The 19,966-nt window shown below is 44.7% G+C and overlaps 1 protein-coding gene across 4 annotated transcripts in view; it reads left to right on the plus strand.

The window, feature by feature from the left end:
* Positions 1 to 267: 267 nt before the first annotated feature.
* Positions 268 to 19,966, plus strand: part of TMEM65 (transmembrane protein 65) — a 38,714-nt gene continuing 19,015 nt past the window's right edge. The window contains exons 1-3 of one of the 4 annotated variants that reach the window (XM_076329133.1): positions 268 to 742; positions 3,809 to 4,048; positions 8,570 to 8,650. In XM_076329133.1, the coding sequence (XP_076185248.1) occupies positions 406 to 742; positions 3,809 to 4,048; positions 8,570 to 8,650 (658 nt within the window). In that variant the 5' untranslated portion in view covers positions 268 to 405. The remainder of the gene's footprint in view (positions 743 to 3,808; positions 4,049 to 8,569; positions 8,651 to 19,966) is intronic. The other 3 variants (XM_076329134.1, XM_076329135.1, XM_076329136.1) reach the window with 3 other exon arrangements.

The following is a 19,966-nucleotide window of genomic DNA, read 5'->3' on the forward strand; positions in this document are numbered from 1 at the left end:
GCGGCCGCACCCCGGCCCTTCCCTCCCCCGCAGCCAGACGAGCTCCCCCTCAGGGGCGAAGGCCGTTGGCCCCGGCCCTGAGGCGGTGGCGGGCGCCCCCTCAGGGCGCCCGAGGCCCCGCCGGCGCCCGCCACCGCCTCCCGCCGCGCCTGCGCGGAGCCGCCCCCTGTCGGCCACTCTCCGCCCCGCCCTGCCGCCGGCGCGGGGCCATGGGCGGCAGCGGCTGAGGCGGCCCTAGCGGCGCGGAGCGGAGCGGGGCGCGGCCGCCGCCGCTGGCGGGAGCAGCCGCGGGGCGGTGACCGGGTGCGGATTCCCCGGCCCGGTGAAACAGCCGCGGGAGCACGGCCCGGCGACTCCGCGGCGGGCGTTTCTGGCGGCCCGAGCGCCGCGCCCTTCCCCTGCCCCATGTCGGCGTGGCTCGGCCGGGCGGCGCTGCTGCTGGGGCGGCCGGGGGGCCTCGCCGCCGCTGCACCCTCCTCCTGCCTGGGCTCGCTGCGTGGCCCGCCGGGCTGCTGCTGCCGGCGCCGCCTGGGCAGCAAGCGAGGCGGCGCCGAGGGGCTGCTCCTCCCGCGGGGGTCGCCGCCGCCCGGGCGGGCGCTGGGCACCCACCCGAAGAAGGAGCCGATGGAGGCGTTGAACACGGCGCAGGGGGCCCGCGACTTCATCTACAGCCTGCACTCCACCGAGCGGAGCTGCCTGCTGCGAGAACTGCACCGCTTCGAGTCCATCGCCATCGCCCAAGGTGAGCGGCGACTCCCTCAGACCCCGGCTCGGGCCGGCGGGGCCGCGCTGAGGGCGGGCGGGGGGCGGCCCCGCGGTGGCAGGCGGGGGTGGGGAGGGCCGGGCCGGTGAGGGAGCTGAGCCCCCGAAGTTTGGTGTTGGCTGCGGCGGGTCCTCCCGCCTTCGCCCAAGCGATTGCTTCGGGCGGCCGAGGGAGTAGGAAACTCCAGCAGGACAAGGCATCGAGAGGCGTGTGCCAGTGTGTTTTAGTGTAATCAGGAATAAATAAGGCATACAACCTGAAATTTAGTTTCCAGAAGCATCTGCAGCACCTTCAGAACTTAAAACGACCCAGCACGCGAAATCCTCGGTGTGCTTGTCATCTCGCAAGGAGTTTCGGAGAGGCGCGGGTGGCCATTTTTTGGAATGGGAGTAGGAAAGCGTCTCTCATAAAATTGTCTTGACACTAGTGCAGCAGTAAATTAATTTCAGACCTCTTAAGAGGCGCTGGGCTGCTGCTACTCCGGGAGCTCATTCATGAATTACGCTTCCCTGCACAGAGAGCTGCCTGCTTGCCGGCACGGCTTCTTGGAAGTGTTGGTTCTTATGCGGGAAGGTGTGTATGTGCTGGGGAGGTATATAGATTTATCTCTGAATATACTGTGGTGCTATGCAACACCAATTAAAATAATTCACGGTGATTTTTTTGTCAGATCCAACTGTTCTTGTCAACTTGACACTTTTGCTTAACAAATCAAAAACCTGGCAAAACCAAATCCTCTTAATTCCAACCTCGCTACTTCTGGTTCTGATGCTTAGCTGTAATTTACGATCCTTATTACAATGAAGAAGATAACAGGTACTTAAGAGATCAGTGTGCATTTGATGTAGGCCTTTTTGTGACTTTGATAGTAGTGTGCCCTTGGAAAGGGCATTTCTGTGCCTTATGGCTCTTCTGTACACGTCTGGAAGAAAACTGGTGGTGGGCAGAGAACAGGTCCAGGGGTCAGCCACAGAAATGCTGCTTTTGTGAAGAGACAGAACCTTTTCAGGTACCTCTTTGGTTTTGTTTATAGCACACTTGCATATAAACACTAGTGTTTCTAGTTGGAGCCAGAGTAGTTCACTTAAATTTTAGGAGCAGTGCTGCTGTTTTGCAGAGTGTGAATTGGTTGTATTTGTTTTCCAACATAGTGGGAGGTATGCTTTGAGCTGTAAGTTGACACTAACTTTTGAATGCTAACAACTAATACTCTTCCTAAATAAATCCTCCTCAGCTTCTGAAGGGTCCTTGCCGTGAGGTTTTTGTGTGAGTTTCTATCTCGGCAGTTATTGCTCAGGTGAAACTGGGTTGCTCGCAGTCCTCCTGTGTACCTGGAGGATCATGTGGTGGATTTTAAAATGCATTTCAGTGTAATGTCTCAGGTTTGTACAGAGATAATTCAGCAATATCTTGTTGCTCAGTTACTGTTAGCTATAGTATGAAAGTCCGTTTCTATAAAATACTATGCCTTTCTAATGATTCAGGATTTAGAAGACAGAGTAAAAAAAGCATGAGTTTGAGTTTAGAGACTTTACTGCATGGGACCTTATTAGTAAACTGCAAACTTACTCCACTAGTGGAAATTGCAGTTCACTTGTGCCTGAAACTGTGAGTATTAATCTCACTGGAGAGATCATTTCAACAAAACCTCAGTTGCGGGCTTCGTAGTCTCACAGGTAAGGGCTGCACAAAGTGTTGTAATGCCATCAGACCTCGGTCCTTGGAGTCAGATTCTTGATCTGCCCATCTAGTAGCTTGATAAGACTTTTATGAAAGTAACCTTTTCCTTTAGCCAGCTCCATTCATGTTTGTTTGTTTTTTTTTTACCAGACTGCAGCATGATAACAGCTGTCAGCTGTTAACTCTAAGAAACTCTATTTCTTTATGTGTTGTGGAAAAAGAAAAATCATAACCGAGAAGGGCTTCTAGTAAGTCTGTTGAATAAAAATTAGAGAAAAAAAATCTTAAAACCATAGTGCGTACCTTGTGTACATTCCTTGATATTCTAGGGAACTAAAATCACATGAACGAGAGAGGAAATGTAGCACAGAAATCATTCAATGCTAGCAAAATAAGTGCTCTGCTTTCATTAGATACACCCACCATAGCACTGGATCCTCCTTGGTGTGCACATGTGCAAGCTGCTCTGGGCTGAGGAAGGGAACGGTAATGCCAGAAGTCCCTGGGGGGATGGATTGCCCATAGCTGTTTTCTGTAGAGGCTTGATATTGACAGAATTCAGATTTTACATGAAGAAAGGCAGTGAATGTCGAGCCAGGGTCTTGAGGAGTGTCGGATGTGTATCATCGCTTGTTGTGGTTTAGCCGAAACCAGGACATCACTCTCAACACCAAGGAGTGCCGGAAGAAGACAAAGTGAATAGGACGACTGCACTGGAAAGAAAATCATATGATTTCTGGGCTAGATGTTGATATTCTGTACTTCACATGCTTTATTATGGTTAGATAATATTTTGTATGTTTGCCCTTTCCTCCTGTTGAAATGGTGACTGTATGGGAATGATGTAACTAGGTACACAGGTTGTGATTGTGAGTAGGAGATGGGGGGTGAGAGGTATTTGTGCCCTGATTTCCAAGTACTTTCTCCAATCTACTAGTGTCACTTTTGATTTTTACAGCTGATGAGTTCAATCAAGATAAAGTGTTTTTGGAGATACTGAATTTCTTCTCGATCTTCTCATTCAGTGGCAGCGTGCTGTAGCTCCCAGTAGCTGATTCTTTAGATGAGATCGCTAATTTTACTCGTGTTGATTTCCAATGAAAGTGATCCAAATGCAGCCTTCAAATTCACTTGTCTACCGCTGAGTAAATTCCTGTGTCCTGTTTTGACTCTGGAAAATCGGTCTCTCCTCAATCATGAAATGCCTATGCAGTTTTGCCACTGTGCTTGAGCTTGTTTCGTGCCTGTGATCTTTTCATACTTCTATATGGAAAGGGAGGTCTTAGTCCGTACCCTTCTTAACACAGTCCTTATTGGGTTAAGTTTTGACCTTCTTCCTTCACTACCTCTTCTGTGCCCTAACAGACCCCATATCAGCTAGGGGAAGCTGTCAGCAATATGGGGAGACCTGGGCACATCAAGAACCAAATGGGGCCTGTTCCTCAGCCCATTCCCAGGCCTACCACCAGAAGGATGCAGTTCCATCAACTAATTGCCCTAGCGCGAAATATGACAGGACACACTATCTGTGGCCTCCGCTAATGGCAGAGGCTACAGGGAAACCCATCCTTTGCTGTGGCTGCTACGCTGAAGGACGGTCCTCAGGTAGGTGAGTCGTAGCCGTTGACCTGTAAGTTAGGTGAGTCTCTGAAGCGTTTTTGAAACTTAACACATCTGTTTGCGCTGTAGTCACAAAAGCTGTAGGTGGGGAAAGGTTTGTGATGGGGTAGTTTGGAATGTATTCCTGCCATCACTATGTCACCTGTCTTACCTGGACATTTATGTCTGGACACTTAGAGCTTCCAGATGACGAGCACTAGCAGTTGGTTTAAACAGTTTAGCTTCCGGAAAGCTGTTGAAACTTGACATTATTAATAAACACTGAGATTCTTCTGTTTGTTCTAGTGCTTCAGTCAGAAGACAGAGCTCTATCTGGGAGCTTGTGACAAAGGACGGCTGTAAAGCTGTGCTTGCTTGCCTGGGAGCCTGAGTTGAAATAATAGATGGGTTTTGATAGGAGAAGCTGTGGGGAAGGCTATGAAATTGAATCTTGATGGAATTGTTCTCGGGAGATATTTTGAGAACTGTCCTGTTTTAGACTATAATCTGTATCTTGCTAACTATCTTAAAGTTTAGTCAAAACATCACTAAGTTGCTCTTTTTAAAGAAAGCTGCAAGACCTTCCCACCTGGGTTTAGTTTTCCTTCTTCATCCCTTTCTTTTTTTCCTTTCCAGTCTTGGAAAGGTGAATAAGGTCTCACATTTTCCCAAGAAGAGGTTTGAAACAGAGTTTTTAAATTTCAGCTTGTGTTTCTTGTAAGCCTGTCAGCCATACCAGATGGAGATGATGCGTGTGGACTTGAATACAAATATTGTATTTTTCTTTCTCATAGTTACAGAAATACTGAAGTATCAAGTAGGCCAATTCATTTTAAGTGTAATAGTTCTGCTTTTCTATTTGTGGAAGTGGTGCCCCATAATCAAGACTTAGTTTAGTTGGCAACAGACAGTCAAATCCTCCTTCGTGTTGCTCCTTTCTTGCATGGGGGAGATGATAGTGTAAAAATATTACTGGCAACGCAGAGAATGAGTTAATGCCTCTGACCTTCTATAGCAATTTTCCATTATAAAAGAGTGGTATTAGAAAGGAGATGTAACTTCTTTCTCAAGGGACTTACATGCAGGTTTTCTACCTTTAGTTTCCACCGTAATGATTCATGAAGGCACCTCTAAGCACTGCAGCAAGCCCAGTAACAAGGATGAAAAAGACTAAAGGGTTTGACTTGCTTAGATAAGAAATACTAAACTTGGCATGTCTGCTGTATCTTTATTTCTTCTAAGGGTACTGTTGTTCTTACCTGTGCTGGGTTAAATATTCTTGAGCCCAGATGTAACCATTTTCCATTAATAATACTAACACAATGGCTCTCTAGGGCCTCTAAGAAATCTCAGGTCTTGGTAGTGAGAGAATCCGTTATTTTCCCATGTTTTGTTGCAAAGATGGGAAAACAATTCTTGTTTTCCCATATTTGTGTACATATACATGAAATATATATACAGTATATATCTTTGTATAATAATATATAATATATATATTTTTAATAGATAATGTATGTACATTGAACACAATTCCTTGAAAGCAGCAAGTTGCATTTTATATTTTAAATGGAAGGCTTTTGTGATGTGATCACTAAATAAAAGGCCTTCTGAAGTGTAATTGCTTGTTTCACTGCCCGTTGAGGTTGTGTATTAACTGGAAAACATGCAAAAACCCGGTAGCAATGCAGTCTTGACAGCTAGTTTTGCTGGTTTAATTTGCAGGTCTTGGAGAATGCAGTCTCTAAGCTAGATTATCTTTGAAGGCACTGGCACGTCATACCGTACATGGTTTAATAAATAATCTGACCAAACTGGTGCATTCTGATAGAAAAATGTTCATAATTTCAAGTTGCTGCATCTTGTATTTGTTTTTTTTAAAAAAAAAAAGTCCTGCAGGTAAAGGGCACCACCTCCACGCATTCAGTAGGGCTGAGAGCTGGGGCAAGATCTTTTTGCAGGAATTTGCAAGCTTTTAGCCATTGTTGGGTGAAATCTTGCTTTGGTGTCAGAAGAAACATCTCTGGATTATGATGTGGTGTTAAGTTTATGAACTCTTCAGTTTGCTGGAATAGCTTAGGGAGTGTTAGAGCCTAGATGCCTCTACTTCCACAACTTTAAAAAGAAAAGTTAACTCATAGGACTGCAAATGTCATCAAAGACAAACAGATTTCACTGAGGTTTTTAGACACTCCAAGCATGATCTCCTATGAAGAAAATTCCTTTTGCTGCATGAGTCAGATGCTTCTTGCTAATACAAACAAACCAGTTCATCTGCTGTGGTGGTTTAGATACCACTCATTTTTTAGTACCTCTTTTTGGTAGAACTTAATCTGTGTTAACGCAACAAAGCATGATTCGATCCTTCTGGAATTACTGGTCTTGTTTAAAGAGTGATTTCACAGTGGAAGTGTGAGGTTTCTTGGGAGAGGACACAGCCTGCTGAGTGGGGAGAAGAAGGAACTGGTGTGCTTTGGCAGGTATGACGGCACATGGTAGGGATGGTTCTTTCTCCCTCTCTCCTCTACAGGCCCAACGTACACAGGTGAACTCTGAGCTGTGTGTGGAGAAAGATCATCTACCTCTCCCTTCCCGTGACCTAAGTCAAGAAATTGTTTTTTAACTCTAGTGTTTGATTGCTATTCTAGGAAAAAGTCTTCTGGCAGACTGCTGGCAAGTGTCTAATTCACAAGCTTGAAGTGCCCTGTCAAGCTGGTAAAATGACAAACTCTTACCAGCCTGCCTGCGTGCAGTCCCTTTGTGTTCTTAGACCATCACAGCGTACACCAGGGCTATTGCTAATCTCACTGCTGAGTCAAAAATACTCAGTGATGAAAGGAATATTATGTTTCAGGTGGAAACATGTAGTGCTTCTCTCTTTGCTTTTGGAACTTCTTTTTTCTTTCCAAAATCATCAAGCCCTCTCATGAAGGCAGAGTGCAGAAGCAAGAGTGCTATGCAGACTCTCCTGATCATTTTCTTTAAAATCTACAGGTGGAACTGTTTTCAAATGGTGGTCATCTATGTAATGCCAAGTATTTTATTACCTGAGATAAACTATTATAAAAGGCCTTGAGCCCTAAGCGTTAGTTAACGCTAATATTAAATCTTGGTCATTTACTTGAAATTGATACCATTTTGCCGGGAGGGAGAGGGAAAGGAGCGAGGAATGGGAGTTATATTTTTTTTTCTAGTTGCTCTGACACTATTTTTCTTAAGCCTTAGTGAAGAGAGGGAGAAATCACAAGCTGCATTCAGCCCATTAGCTGTCATGTGCTTTTATATCTGGAATACTTGATGCATAAACACACTGTGGCTTTCCCAGGCCTTGCTGTTGAAGAGCAGGGTTCTGCCTTCTGCCCTCTTCAGGGAGCTGGGATGGAGCCCGGCCGGGCGAAACTGGGTTCCCACTCTGCTGACAACTTACAGTGGTTATGTAGATGATGTGACCAGGGATAAGGCTGGTTGATCAAGTGAACCCTGCAGTTACTCTTGAGTAACAGGTAGAGGTGGCAGTTTCACTCCTTTTATCCCTAGATGGGATTCTCACTTATTATGAAATTTAGTTAATTTTTTTTTTAGATTCTCTTTTCTTACATCCTGTCTCAAGAGTATGGATGCCCTGTATGCTGACAAAGTGCATGGGAAGGTCTAGGTGCTGCATGGGGTGCCCTAGTTAAGAGATTTAATACTTCTGAAGTCCTATTGAGAGGTATGCCCCATTCCCCAAGAAACCTTTCGGAAGTGTAGTTAAAAAAACCAAACAACCCCTCCCCCCCACCAAATCCCAAAACTCCAAAGCAAAAAATGCGTGAACAAAACCTCACCTCTAGAATGTACTCTTGGGCAATAGAAAAATCTCTGTTTTCATTGTGTATTCTAGCACTTACTGTGTTGCATTAGTCAGTTGGACATTGCATGTCTTTATTGCAATGCTCCTTCGTGTTTAAGCTTTTTTTCAACTGACTTATGACTTATTTGGACTTCCTTTTTAAGCTACAATAAAAGTGCAAATTTGGGTAGCTTGGGGGAGTTGAATTTTTCATCATGTTATCTCAATACACGCATAGTATCTTATGGAAATGTTAACTCTATAGAAAAATTTTCATAAAATTTTAACTTTGAATAAACTTGGTAGTACTCTTTTTCTGCTTTAAACTGTTTGTGAGGCTTATTCTATTTGTGCTAATATAGATGGTATATTGGGGACAGGGCCATGCATGTATTACTGAAGTATTAGAAGGTTTTGCTCTTGTGGTTTGGTTTTCTTCCATATTCTGAAATTTTACTTGCTCATATAACTTAAAGCGGATTCTAGTCTGAGTTCTCCGCTTATATGCGGAAACTTTGCTGTATGTTTTTGCAGAGGAGAGCCTGCAAACGTTCAGGTGGAATTGGTACAAGACCTAGAGAAATCCAGTCATCTTAGTGTTTATAAAGGCTCTTTCCTTGCTGGTGGATACTCCAGTGTTGATTGGAAGATTTTAAATAATGACTTATTGCTGTCTTGCTTTTGAACACTCGTCGTAGCATCCAGATATCCTAAACCACTGGTACCACTTGAGAAGCCGGCGAAGGAGGTAGTATCACCAGAGACAACCAGTACTTTTGGTACAGTAAAAAACAAACAAAAAAGTGTGTTTGCTAAGACATGGCATTGCATAAGGCCAGCAGGCTGCTGGTTTGACAGACGTTCCGCTTGCTTGTTTTGACGCAGTTGGCATGTATTGCTACAAGAAATAAAAGTACACAGTTTTTGTTTGTTTATATTAATATAAAGCCTTCAGTCTCAAGAATTTCAGTGATACCTGTATCACTTCCTGGACTTAATGTGACTGAAGAAGTGTTTCAAGTCCTGATCTTGCAGAAACTCTCCTGAGCTGTACCATAGTTTCTAGATAATACTCAACCAGGGATTTCAGACTCTGAAACAGCTGCATTTACTTGAAGAAGCTCAGTGTCATCTACCTTATGCCTTTTTCTAAGAAAGTGCTGTGCATTAGATTACATGGTCCAAACATAATGCAGAAATAATATTACTGTTAAAAATTTACCATTATTTAGTTAGCTGCCTTTGCCCTTCACTGCAATTAATGTTTTAGAAAAGGTAAAATAGAAGATTGCTCCAATTAAAATTTGTTTTCCATCTTTTGCATGTGTTTAAGCATGTGATGTGTGCAAAATAGTTGTCATGCATGAACACTTTAAATCATGAGTTTAAAAAAAGAATCTAAACCTTGAGCCATTTTTCTTCAACTGTATGTGTCTTGTGTAAAATAATACATTTTATAGTCATCAGGAGACAGATTTTCCTTTTAGCTGTCTTGTCTGGTATGAGGGGTTCTTTTGATTTAGGTCTTTTTAGGAAAGATCACTTGAAATGGAACTCTTACTTATAGTGCAACTTAAACTTTTCAGAGTGATAGATTAGAAACGCTTAGATCTCCATGTAATAGGCATGAATGAAATGGATCGTGTTTATTCTGTAAACAGAGGTACTGTTTCAGTGTGTAATGGAAATTAAAAGACGGTGAAGTCTACCAGTTGCTCTAAGAAAGAAATTATTTAAAGCTTACTCATTCAACTGAAAACACTTAACTTTAGTCAGCCTTATTTGTTATTTAATCAATCCAAATACGGAACTACAGAGGCAGCTGGTGTCTCTAGCAGAAAATCTTTTCTAAAAAGAAAAAGTAAATGGAAAAATGAGATAAGCATATGATGCAAACAGAGTACTTAAGGAAGCTGTCTTGGATCTCCCTGGTGCTGTTTTTTGTTTTTGTTTTTTGCTGGTAAAGAAGTGTCTCAGACTAGGGAAAACTGGACTTGTGTGTGTGAGCTGTCTGGTGCCCCCTTCCCTCTTTCCTTCTCCTTAAATTAGCATGGTGTTATTTCAGTGAACATGAAAGCACATGTTCTTGCTTCCTTTTTGTTGCTGTGTGTGAGAACTTCCTTTAACATCGAACCTCCCCCTTGGAATTTTTGGGATGTTACTAACACATGCCTGAAACGAAACCCTTGCTTCCTCTGAAACATGGGGAGCTTCTTAAGGCAAAGCCCACAAAATACTGTTTTTAACCCAGCAGAGTGCACATTTCATTCAAAACTACAGGATATGAAATCAGCTGTTTTCTCCAGTGTTCATTTACTTTGGATTCTTAGATATTTGTGTGTTAATTATTAGTAAAATATCCACCCTAGCAGCCATAATACATACTGATACTTGTTACTTGCTATACTTTTTTTGCTGCATCATTTGCTGGTTTCCATTTGTATGTGATGGGCTCATCGTGTTCATTGCTTTTTGGGTATTCTTTGAAGTTTTTTAAATTTAATTTTGACAAACTGACATGCTTTAGCTTTTGGCAAATTCCAACAGGTCACTTTTTTAAACTTACACGTTTCTCTCTAGATAATAAAAAGAACAAATAGGAACATATTTAAAGACTACAATGTTATGTGTTTGGAGATGGGGCATATTCTGGCAACTCTCCTACTGTGTTAAAGCAGACATAAGGAGCAAGTGGCTTGTTTTATTCTCTCCTACTGTTTGTACCCAGGGATAAAACCTTTCCTCAACACGCTTGGTAAATACTTTGTAGCTTTTAGGATGTCAGATAGGAGCATGGGCATTTCCAGAATTAAAACTTGCCTTACTGTTTGGCAGTGATCCTGGTGAAAGGCTCCTGCATGACCTGGGGGAAGGACGAAGCCTTGAAAAATCTTTTTCATTTCAAAAAGAATGGGAAAGTTTGAGAGAAAAAGGCTTCTACAGTGAGGCCAACTTGAACTGAGAGGAGCCAGAGACATGGATGGAGATAGTCTGGGACCTGTTGGCTGGACACCAGCAGTTCTTTCAGAACTTCTGGGAAGCCTTTGGGTAGGGTTAGGAGGAGACACGGGACACGGTATGTGATTCTTGTCCATGCCATGGACAGAGGTCTGTCTGCTTCAGGATGTGTTATGTATGTAAAATTGTATTGCCGCAAACCTCTGGTATTTTCTTCAGGTCCAGATGCTTACTGTGAACCAACAGGTAATTGTTGCATTTTGACCTGCTGCATTTTTCTTTTAGACATCATCAGTTTCTGGTTATTGTACTGTTAAAATAACTTTTTTGTTCACAGCTTTCAGTTATTTGCTCTTGATAGCTTTTGGCTCCATGCAGTGATCCGTCCCTTACTGCTGGCCAGTTCACTGTAACTCATCTTACACTGAGTGTGAATCATCAGTCTCTGTTAGGATATTATCCCATCTTTCATGGCAATCTGAATGGGTAGAAATTGTGTTTTATTGGCGTTGTTGGGTTTCGTGGAAGACTGGAGAGAGAAATGTGCATGGAACAAACCGATTTTTTTTTTGTTTTTTTTTTTAGCCAGCTGCTCTCTTAAATACCATCAGCTTGTCTTTTCAGATTGCAAATAGCCTTTCAATCCAGCTATTTCTTTGCTTCATTAAGTCCTGGCAACGGACTGATTTTTACAAAGCACAAGTAAAGATGGGATGTTACAAATGTAAAATTAACTGTTTTGTTCAAGATGAAGAGATGTAAGAATTGCCAGCTGGATCCACAGCCATCTTGCCTAATAAATACAGATTTTTGCCAGAGAGAAGAGATGGGAAAGCAGCTTGAAATCCCACCCCCTCAACATCAGTTTTCCTATTACCTATTCTATTTTATTTCATGGAGTAAACTAAATAAAGCAAAGTAAATAGGTAGCGGCAAAAGTGGCAATGGTCTTATAATCAGCCTGGTGACCTTTTCTTCTTGAAAATGTCAGACAGACTTCCTGTGATTCTGTGTCACTCTCCCCGAACAGAAGGAACGTAACAAAAGGGTGTGTGTGTGTGGTTGTGATACAGCACAAATGGCCCGTGTCGAAGATGACTGGTTCCAGTGGGAAATATATGCGACTTGTTGTTTACTCATTTACTGGATCTGGTTTATCAGAAAGAAAAAAAACTCTTTGGATTTGTGATGTTTTCACTATTGGTTTACTTCTCCAGGTTGGATGATACAAACCTATCATATCAGCCTTGTTTCCAGATGCTGCTTATTTCAGTTTTTGCAGTTGGAGACTAATATGGCTGAGTTTTACTGTGACTTACGTCTGACCTTGTCTACAAGCTCAGTTAACAACAAAAAAGCTCACTTTAATTATTCTTTCCCAGCCATGGAGGAAAAACATTCAGATGGCTTCTGATGAATGAACATTCAGATGGCTTCCCCACTGTTGAGCTCACTTCGTTGAGCTCAACGACTGTGATGATGGTACAGTTGAGTGTCTATGGGTAAGGATGAGGGGGAAGGCCAACGAGGCAGATATCCTGCTGGGAGTCTGTTATAGACCACCCAACCAGGATGAAGGGGCGGATGAAGCGTTCTATAAGCGGCTGGCAGAAGTTTCTCAATCGCTAGCCCTTGTTCTCGTGGGGGACTTCAACTTCCCGGACGTCTGCTGGAAATACAACACGGCAGAGAGGAAGCAGTCTAGGAGGTTCCTGGAGTGTGTGGAAGACAACTTCCTGACACAGCTGGTAAGTGAGCCTACTAGGGGAGGTGCCTCGCTCAACCTGCTGTTTACAAACAGAGAAGGACTGGTGGGAGATGTGGTGGTCGGAGGCCGTCTTGGGCTTAGCGACCATGAAATGATAGAATTCTCGCTTCTTGGTGAAGTAAGGAGGGGGGGCAGCAAAACCGCAACCATGGACTTCCGGAGGGCGGACTTTGGCCTGTTCAGGACGCTGGTTGAGAGAGTCCCGTGGGAGACGGTCCTGAAGGGCAAAGGGGTCCAGGAAGGCTGGACGATCTTCAAGAAGGAAGTCTTAAAGGCGCAGGAGCAGGCTGTCCCTGTACGCCGTAAGAAGAATGGGCGGGGAAGACGACCGGCCTGGCTGAACGGGGAGCTCTTGCTGGGACTCAGGAAAAAAAGGAGAGCTTACCACTTGTGGAAGAAGGGGCAGGCGACTCAAGAAGAGTACAGGGATCTTGTTAGGTCGTGCAGAGAAGAAATGAGAAAGGCAAAAGCCCAGCTAGAACGCAATCTGGCCGCTGTCGTTAAAGACAACAAAAAAAGTTTTTACAAATATATTAATGACAAGAAGAGAGCCAAGGAGAATCTCCATCCTTTATTGGATGCAGGGGGGAACATTGTCACTGAGGATGAGGAAAAGGCTGAGGTACTCAATGCCTTCTTTGCCTCAGTCTTTAACAGTCAGACCAGTTATCCTCAGGGTACTCGGCCCCCCGAGCTGGAAGACAGGGACGGCGAGCAGGATGAACCCCCCGTAATCCAGGAGGAAGCAGTCAATGACCTGCTATGCCACCTGGACACTCACAAGTCTATGGGGCCGGATGGGATCCAGCCGAGAGTGCTGAGAGAGCTGGCGGAGGTGCTCGCCAAGCCGCTCTCCATCATTTATCAGCAGTCCTGGTTAACGGGGGAGGTCCCGGAAGACTGGAGGCTTGCCAATGTGACGCCCACCTACAAGAAGGGCCGGAAGGAGGATCCGGGGAACTACAGGCCTGTCAGCTGACCTCGGTGCCAGGGAAGATGATGGAGCGGCTCATCTTGAGGGCGCTCACAAGGCATGTGCGGGACAACCAGGGGATCCGGCCTAGCCAGCACGGATTCATGAAAGGCAGGTCCTGCTTGACCAACCTGATCTCCTTCTATGACCAGGTGACCCGCCTAGTGGATGAGGGAAAGGCTGTGGATGTGGTCTACCTGGACTTCAGTAAGGCCTTTGACACTGTCTCCCACAGCATTCTCCTCGAGAAGCTGGCGGCTCACGGCTTAGACAGGTGGACTCTGCGCTGGGTCAAAAACTGGCTGGACGGCCGGGCCCAGAGAGTTGTGGTGAATGGAGTTACATCCAGTTGGCGGCCGGTCACGAGCGGTGTTCCCCAGGGCTCAGTACTGGGGCCAGTCTTGTTCAATATCTTCATCAATGATCTGGATGAGGGGATTGAGTGCACCCTCAGTAAGTTTGCAGACGACACCAAGTTGGGCGGGAGTGTTGATCTGCTTGAGGGTAGGAAGGCTCTGCAGAGGGACCTGGACAGGCTGGATGGATGGGCCGAGGCCAACTGTATGAGGTTCAACAAGGCCAAGTGCCGGGTCCTGCACTTCGGCCACAACAACCCCATGCAGCGCTACAGGCTTGGGGAAGAGTGGCTGGAAAGCTGCCCAGCAGAGAAGGACCTGGGGGTGTTGGTTGACAGCCGGCTGAACATGAGCCGGCAGTGTGCCCAGGCGGCCAAGAAGGCCAATGGCATCCTGGCCTGTATCAGAAATAGTGTGGCCAGTAGGAGCAGGGAAGTGATCGTGCCCCTGTACTCGGCACTGGTGAGGCCGCACCTCGAATACTGTGTTCAGTTTTGGGCCCCTCACTACAAGAAGGACGTTGAGGTGCTGGAGCGTGTCCAGAGAAGGGCAACGAGGCTGGTGAGGGGTCTGGAGAACAAGTCTTATGAGGAGCGGCTGAGGGAACTGGGGTTGTTCAGCCTGGAAAAAAGGAGGCTGAGGGGAGACCTCATCGCTCTCTACAACTACCTGAAAGCAGGTTGTAGCGAGGTGGGTGTTGGTCTTTTCTCCGAAGTAACAAGCGATAGGACGAGAGGAAATGGCCTCAAGTTGCGGCAGGGGAGGTTTAGATTGGATGTAAGGAAAAATTTCTTTACTGAAAGAGTGGTGAAACATTGGAACAGGCTGCCCAGGGAAGTGGTGGAGTCCCCATCCCTGGAGGTATTTAAAAGACGTGTAGATGAGGCGCTTAGGGACATGGTTTAGTGGGCATGGTGGTGTTGGGTTGACAGTTGGACTCGATGATCTTAGAGGTCTTTTCCAACCTCAATGATTCTATGATTCTATGATTCTATAAAAGCATGCACAGGTGAGCTGTGGATGAGTTGATGTGTAGTAAATGTGACTTGTCTGTATGGTGCGGATTTACTGTTGGCCTCACCCAGGTTGTGCAAAGGGAGTGTCCCATTCTCATCCGCCCTGCCCTGAAAACCTCTGGGTGTGCAAGTTCTGTTTCTCCTTTCCATGCTAGCACTGCCATTCTTCTCCAGGCCTGGCTGTACACCTGGATGAGCACAAGTGCTAGAATAAAGGAGGGAGTTTAGGAACAGGAAGAAAAGTATCGAATCACCCCTTGCAGCAGCAACATGACTTTAGATCACTTCAGGATGCAGTTTTGTATTTGACCTAAGGTTCTGCCTTTCCTGTTTTCTCATGGGAGGTGCCACGAGGGTTTTTGTGCCTCAGGTGGGAGTTTGTTCTGGGATCCCTCTGTGTCACTAACAGCACATTCAGTGACTTGCACTAGTGAGCAATACTCTTTAGATCCCCCAGGTTACTTTTTTAGTATTGTCAAGTACTTGCAATTATATTTGGGAGCATTTTTGACGTTAAAATTAATCTTGTGACTAGGTAGGGAGCTGTCTTTCTTCTCCCTTTCTCTATCCGGGATTATTCCTCCTGGGGTCACTGGCTTCCCCCCTGTATCACATGGCACTTTGCTTCAGCACTGCAAAAGGCATCCTTATCCTGAATCCGCCCCCTTCCTTGCTGCTGGAGAAGAGGCTGTGTAAACATTGCCCAGATTTTGGAGAAGGAGCTGAGAATGAGAGAGAGAAGGATGCTGGAGGCACACTGAAGTCAGCCCCCATCACACAGCATGAAAAAAAACTGTAGGAGCACAAATTTAGTTAAGGTCACCAGTAAATACTGGCGTTGCAGGTATGTCACTGATGCAGGCAATACACTAGTGCCACAGCATACTCTCCACTGCCAAGGGGAAAAGTATTAAATAGATTAGATTCCATACTTCCTCCCATGTAGAAAACAAAACAGGCTTATGTGTGCAGAAAACCTTGGACTCAGCTGTAGGTTTGTGTTTGTAATTTAATAATTCTCAAGCTGATTAGCGGAACTGGAGGTGGAGCATGTAATTTCAGTGCTGACAGGAGTCTGCTGCACGCTCACAGTTGAAACTGTGACAAAGGAACAGGTAAAAAAAACTAGCAGTGGAAAAGGGAAAATGTGCAAAGTTCAAAAATGAAGACTGCTAAGTGGCGAAACCCAGTCTTTCATAAACTGACATTGGGTAGTTTCATGGGAAGATGAAGCAACATTGGGATTAAATAAATGAATCAGATATGTGGTGCTTCATAGAGCAGAGGTCCTGAAGCAGCTTTAGAGGGAGTGTGCACAGCTGTGACTTGCAGTGGTGTGACATGGGCTGAAGCTTGTGTTAGCTCTGCAGCTGGAAGCTGCAGAGATGTACTTGCAACTAACTGAGCTAGCTAATCCTCCCGAGGGAAGGCTTGTGCTTGCCAGAGGCTGCTGAAACATTGACTGGGAGACGAATTTTCCCTTTTTGTCTTGCAGAATAAAGGCAATTGCTTGAAAGAGTTAAAAGTGAGCTTAGTCAGAACTGTTCACTTATAGGAAGAGCAAAGCCCAGTAGTCTTTGTCCTCTGCTTCTCCTTATTTATATGACTTTATTTACTAAATTTAACAATCTTAGTAATTTCAGATCATTTTCATGAACAGAGTGAATTTTTTGAGTAGAACTTAAAATTCATGTGCAGAATAAATTACTAAATAATGCAGCTGTGTAATAATCTAGCAGATATTCTGTGTTCTTATAAAAGCCAAAGAAAGCATTCTGAGGTAAAGTTCCACGTAAAGTATATTTTATATTTTTACATTATATCATATCACACATTCCTTCAGCCGTTTGCCAAAAATAGCTGACATTGCAGCTTGGCTTGGACTGTGCAGAGAGTCAGATGTTGAAGCCTGACTAATTTCACAAGTGCAGCCAGAGGTTCTGCTAAGTTACATGGGGAAGGGAAGAAGAAAGGTACCCAAGTGATGAATCTACTGCACTACCTCTAGCAGCAGGTTGAGAGTTAAGAATAACTTCATTGCTACTGTGTTCTGTATTCATTAGGCATTTATATAAAGAGGTACAAATTATCTGAATGTAATTTATGGCTGGAACTTAAATTGTCAGTGATTTTTTTACGGTGTTCTTTTTTGCTGACAGGTATGAATAGTTTCTTAAAGACTTCAGGGGAGCTCATACTTTTGTCTTTATTGCCCCAACGCAGTGAAAAATTAGGAGGAGTGTAATTACACTTAATGTGAGTCTGTAACAAAATGTTTGAACATCATTCAGTTTATCTGTCTGCTCTCTCTCATTCTGGGTAGCTGTTTTAATTCTGAGACAGATGAAAAGCAATAAACTCTATATGCATTTAAAATTATTTCAGAGAGAAGCTTATTTCTGCAGTCTTACTTGCTTCCAAGGTTATCCTCAGGCAGGGAATGAAACTTTCTGCTTAAGAAAAGGCTGATACTTAGTGGTATGTGATTTAATAACAGTTTGTCTTCAGCTTTCTGTAAAGATCATAGTAGAGTTCTCTTAAAGGGGAAAATAAAAAAATCCCACCAAACCCATCAAATTTACCAGTTGCCCTCCTGGTGTTACTGCATTGCCGTAACTGCCTGTGCGTGGGGTTGGCTGTTGGCAGGGTTGTTGCTGTCTGAGTACAGGTGCTGCTGGTACCAGTGGCTGTGGGAAGCGCTGCTGTTGCCAGCCTTAGATTTGCTCTTGCAGTAAGTGTTGCTATGCATCTCTCTTCGATACTAACCAAGTCACTCTTTCTCATTTCAAGACCCTTGGGTGTTGCAAAAGGCAAAAGGTCGCACTCTGTGCCTGAGAATGACAGTATAAACAGCAAGTGTGTTGGGAAAAAACCAGTGAGTATAGTGTGGACCTGGTCCACTGCTGCTGCTATGAGGCACAAGTGCCCCATGTTATTAATATGCTCTGTTTCATGCTAGGGCAGTGGGGGAGGGAGCGTCCCTGTTCCCCCAGGTGCTGCAAAGGCTGTCAGCAGTCAGCTTCATCCTCCAAGGGGCTGTGCTGCTGGCTGAGAGCACGGGATCATGCCCCTGGGCTTGAAAGCCAACGCTGCTCCCTCTTCTTCATAAATTACCTTCCCCCTGCCCCCTTCTTTCCTGAGGAAACAAGTGTGGTTTTGGGCAGGTGGGAGAAGGGCATAAGGGAGAGGAGGGGTGGGAATAAACAAAATAATCTCTCAACTTCTCAGATTTCTTTTTAAGTACAGGGCCTGGGGGGAACATGGTCAAATAATTGATATTACAATTATTTATATGCCTCCCTAGATATTTCATGAGCACTAACACGTAGGCATCAGTGATGCCTAATGCTTTTCTATTTAAAGGTGGTGAAAGCCCTCTACTAGATCAGATCTCTTTGGTTGTGCGCAGAGCTCTGATAACTCCTGTTAACAAATCTTTTGTGGTGTCCCACAGAATTGCTTTGCTTATCCTCTTACGTGAGCCTGCTACAGAGGACAGCTGAAAACCTAATCTCATGCCCTGATAATACATAGATACTGTGATCTTACTTGTTTCCAGTTCAACACTGTTGCTGAGCTGCCGCTCTGCTCAGCTGCAAACCGGTGAAATGATTGATAGATACTTACCCTGAACCAGAGGCCCAAGAAAAATCAGTGCTAACAGAGAAGTGCCAACACCTCATCTTACTGAAACGCAGTTAGACGAGTGTATTTGGATTAGATTAATTCCATTCTAATGTTAGTCTGAGGTACTTATCTGTTGGTTCCCCCCCCCCCCCCGCCCCCAGCTAGTGGGGAAGGTGTTAATAATCCCAGGGGAAGATTTGTTTATCCAAAGATAGAAGAGATTGCTATGTCTTTAGGAGGTGTCCCCTTCTAGGTCCCGTGAGCTCATTGCAGTCCCTGAGTGTTGAAATGGAGAGGGTGAAAACAGAAGGAAGAGCCAACCTTCATTTGGGATGATGGGTGTTACTTTGTTTTTTTCAGGCAGAGAATTTTGACTCTGTGGATGGCTCATTCCAGTCAGGGAATTGCTACAGCCAACTTGTTTCTTGGCAGCACTCAAGTACCTTCTTATTTTTTATTTTTTTGTTAAATAATATATAACCATTCACTTCTGGAATGCACAGATCAGAATACCACGTTATTCTTCATGTTCACTCTCCTATGAATGTTACCACGTTTTTGGCATTTTTTATACAAACACTTCAGCTGTTTTTCTGTCGTTTTCCATTTCTCTCTGAAGGAGACAGCTCAAACTCCGTATTTCTATCCTTACCCTGCATCTCTATGACAAAATGCAAGTTCTTCCTGCGTTGTCATTTTAGCTGATTAACCCTCTTGAATCTTGAGGCAAGCATCTTATTTGTAATCTTTTTTGGCTGCAGTTTGAGACCTTGTTAAGCAAACCACTGCAAATACTATTTTGTCGTGACCCTGCTTGAGTGGACATGAGACCCCACCTGGAGTACTGTGTCCAGCTCTGGAGCCCTCAGCATAAGAAAGACACGGACCTGTTGGAGCGGGTCCAGAAGAGTGCCACGAAAATGATCAGGGGGATGGAACACCTCTCCTATGAAGAAAGGCTGAGAGAGTTGGGGTTGTTCAGCCTGGAGAAGAGAAGGCTTCGGGGAGACCTTATTGCAGCCTATCAGTACTTCAAGGGGGCTTCTAAAAAAGATGGCGGCAAACTTTTTAGCAGGGCCTGTTGTGACAGGACAAGGGGGAATGGCTTTAACCTAAAGGGGGGTAGATTTAGACTAGCTATAAGGAAGAAATTTTTTACGCTGAGTGTGGTGAAACACTGGAACCGGTTGCCCAGCGACGTGGTGGATGCCCCATGCCTGGAAACATTCCAGGTCAGGTTGGAGGGGGCTCTGAGCAACCTGATCTAGTTGAAGATGTCCCTGCCCACGGCAGGGGGGTTGGACTAGATGCCCTTTAGAGGTCCCTTCCAACCCAAACTATTCTATGATTCTATGGTTCTATGAAAGGCTGACCTTTAAGTTTATAAGGCACTGATA

This window comes from Aptenodytes patagonicus, chromosome 2 (assembly GCF_965638725.1).
Source record: "Aptenodytes patagonicus chromosome 2, bAptPat1.pri.cur, whole genome shotgun sequence".
Taxonomy (NCBI): Eukaryota; Metazoa; Chordata; class Aves; order Sphenisciformes; family Spheniscidae; genus Aptenodytes; species Aptenodytes patagonicus.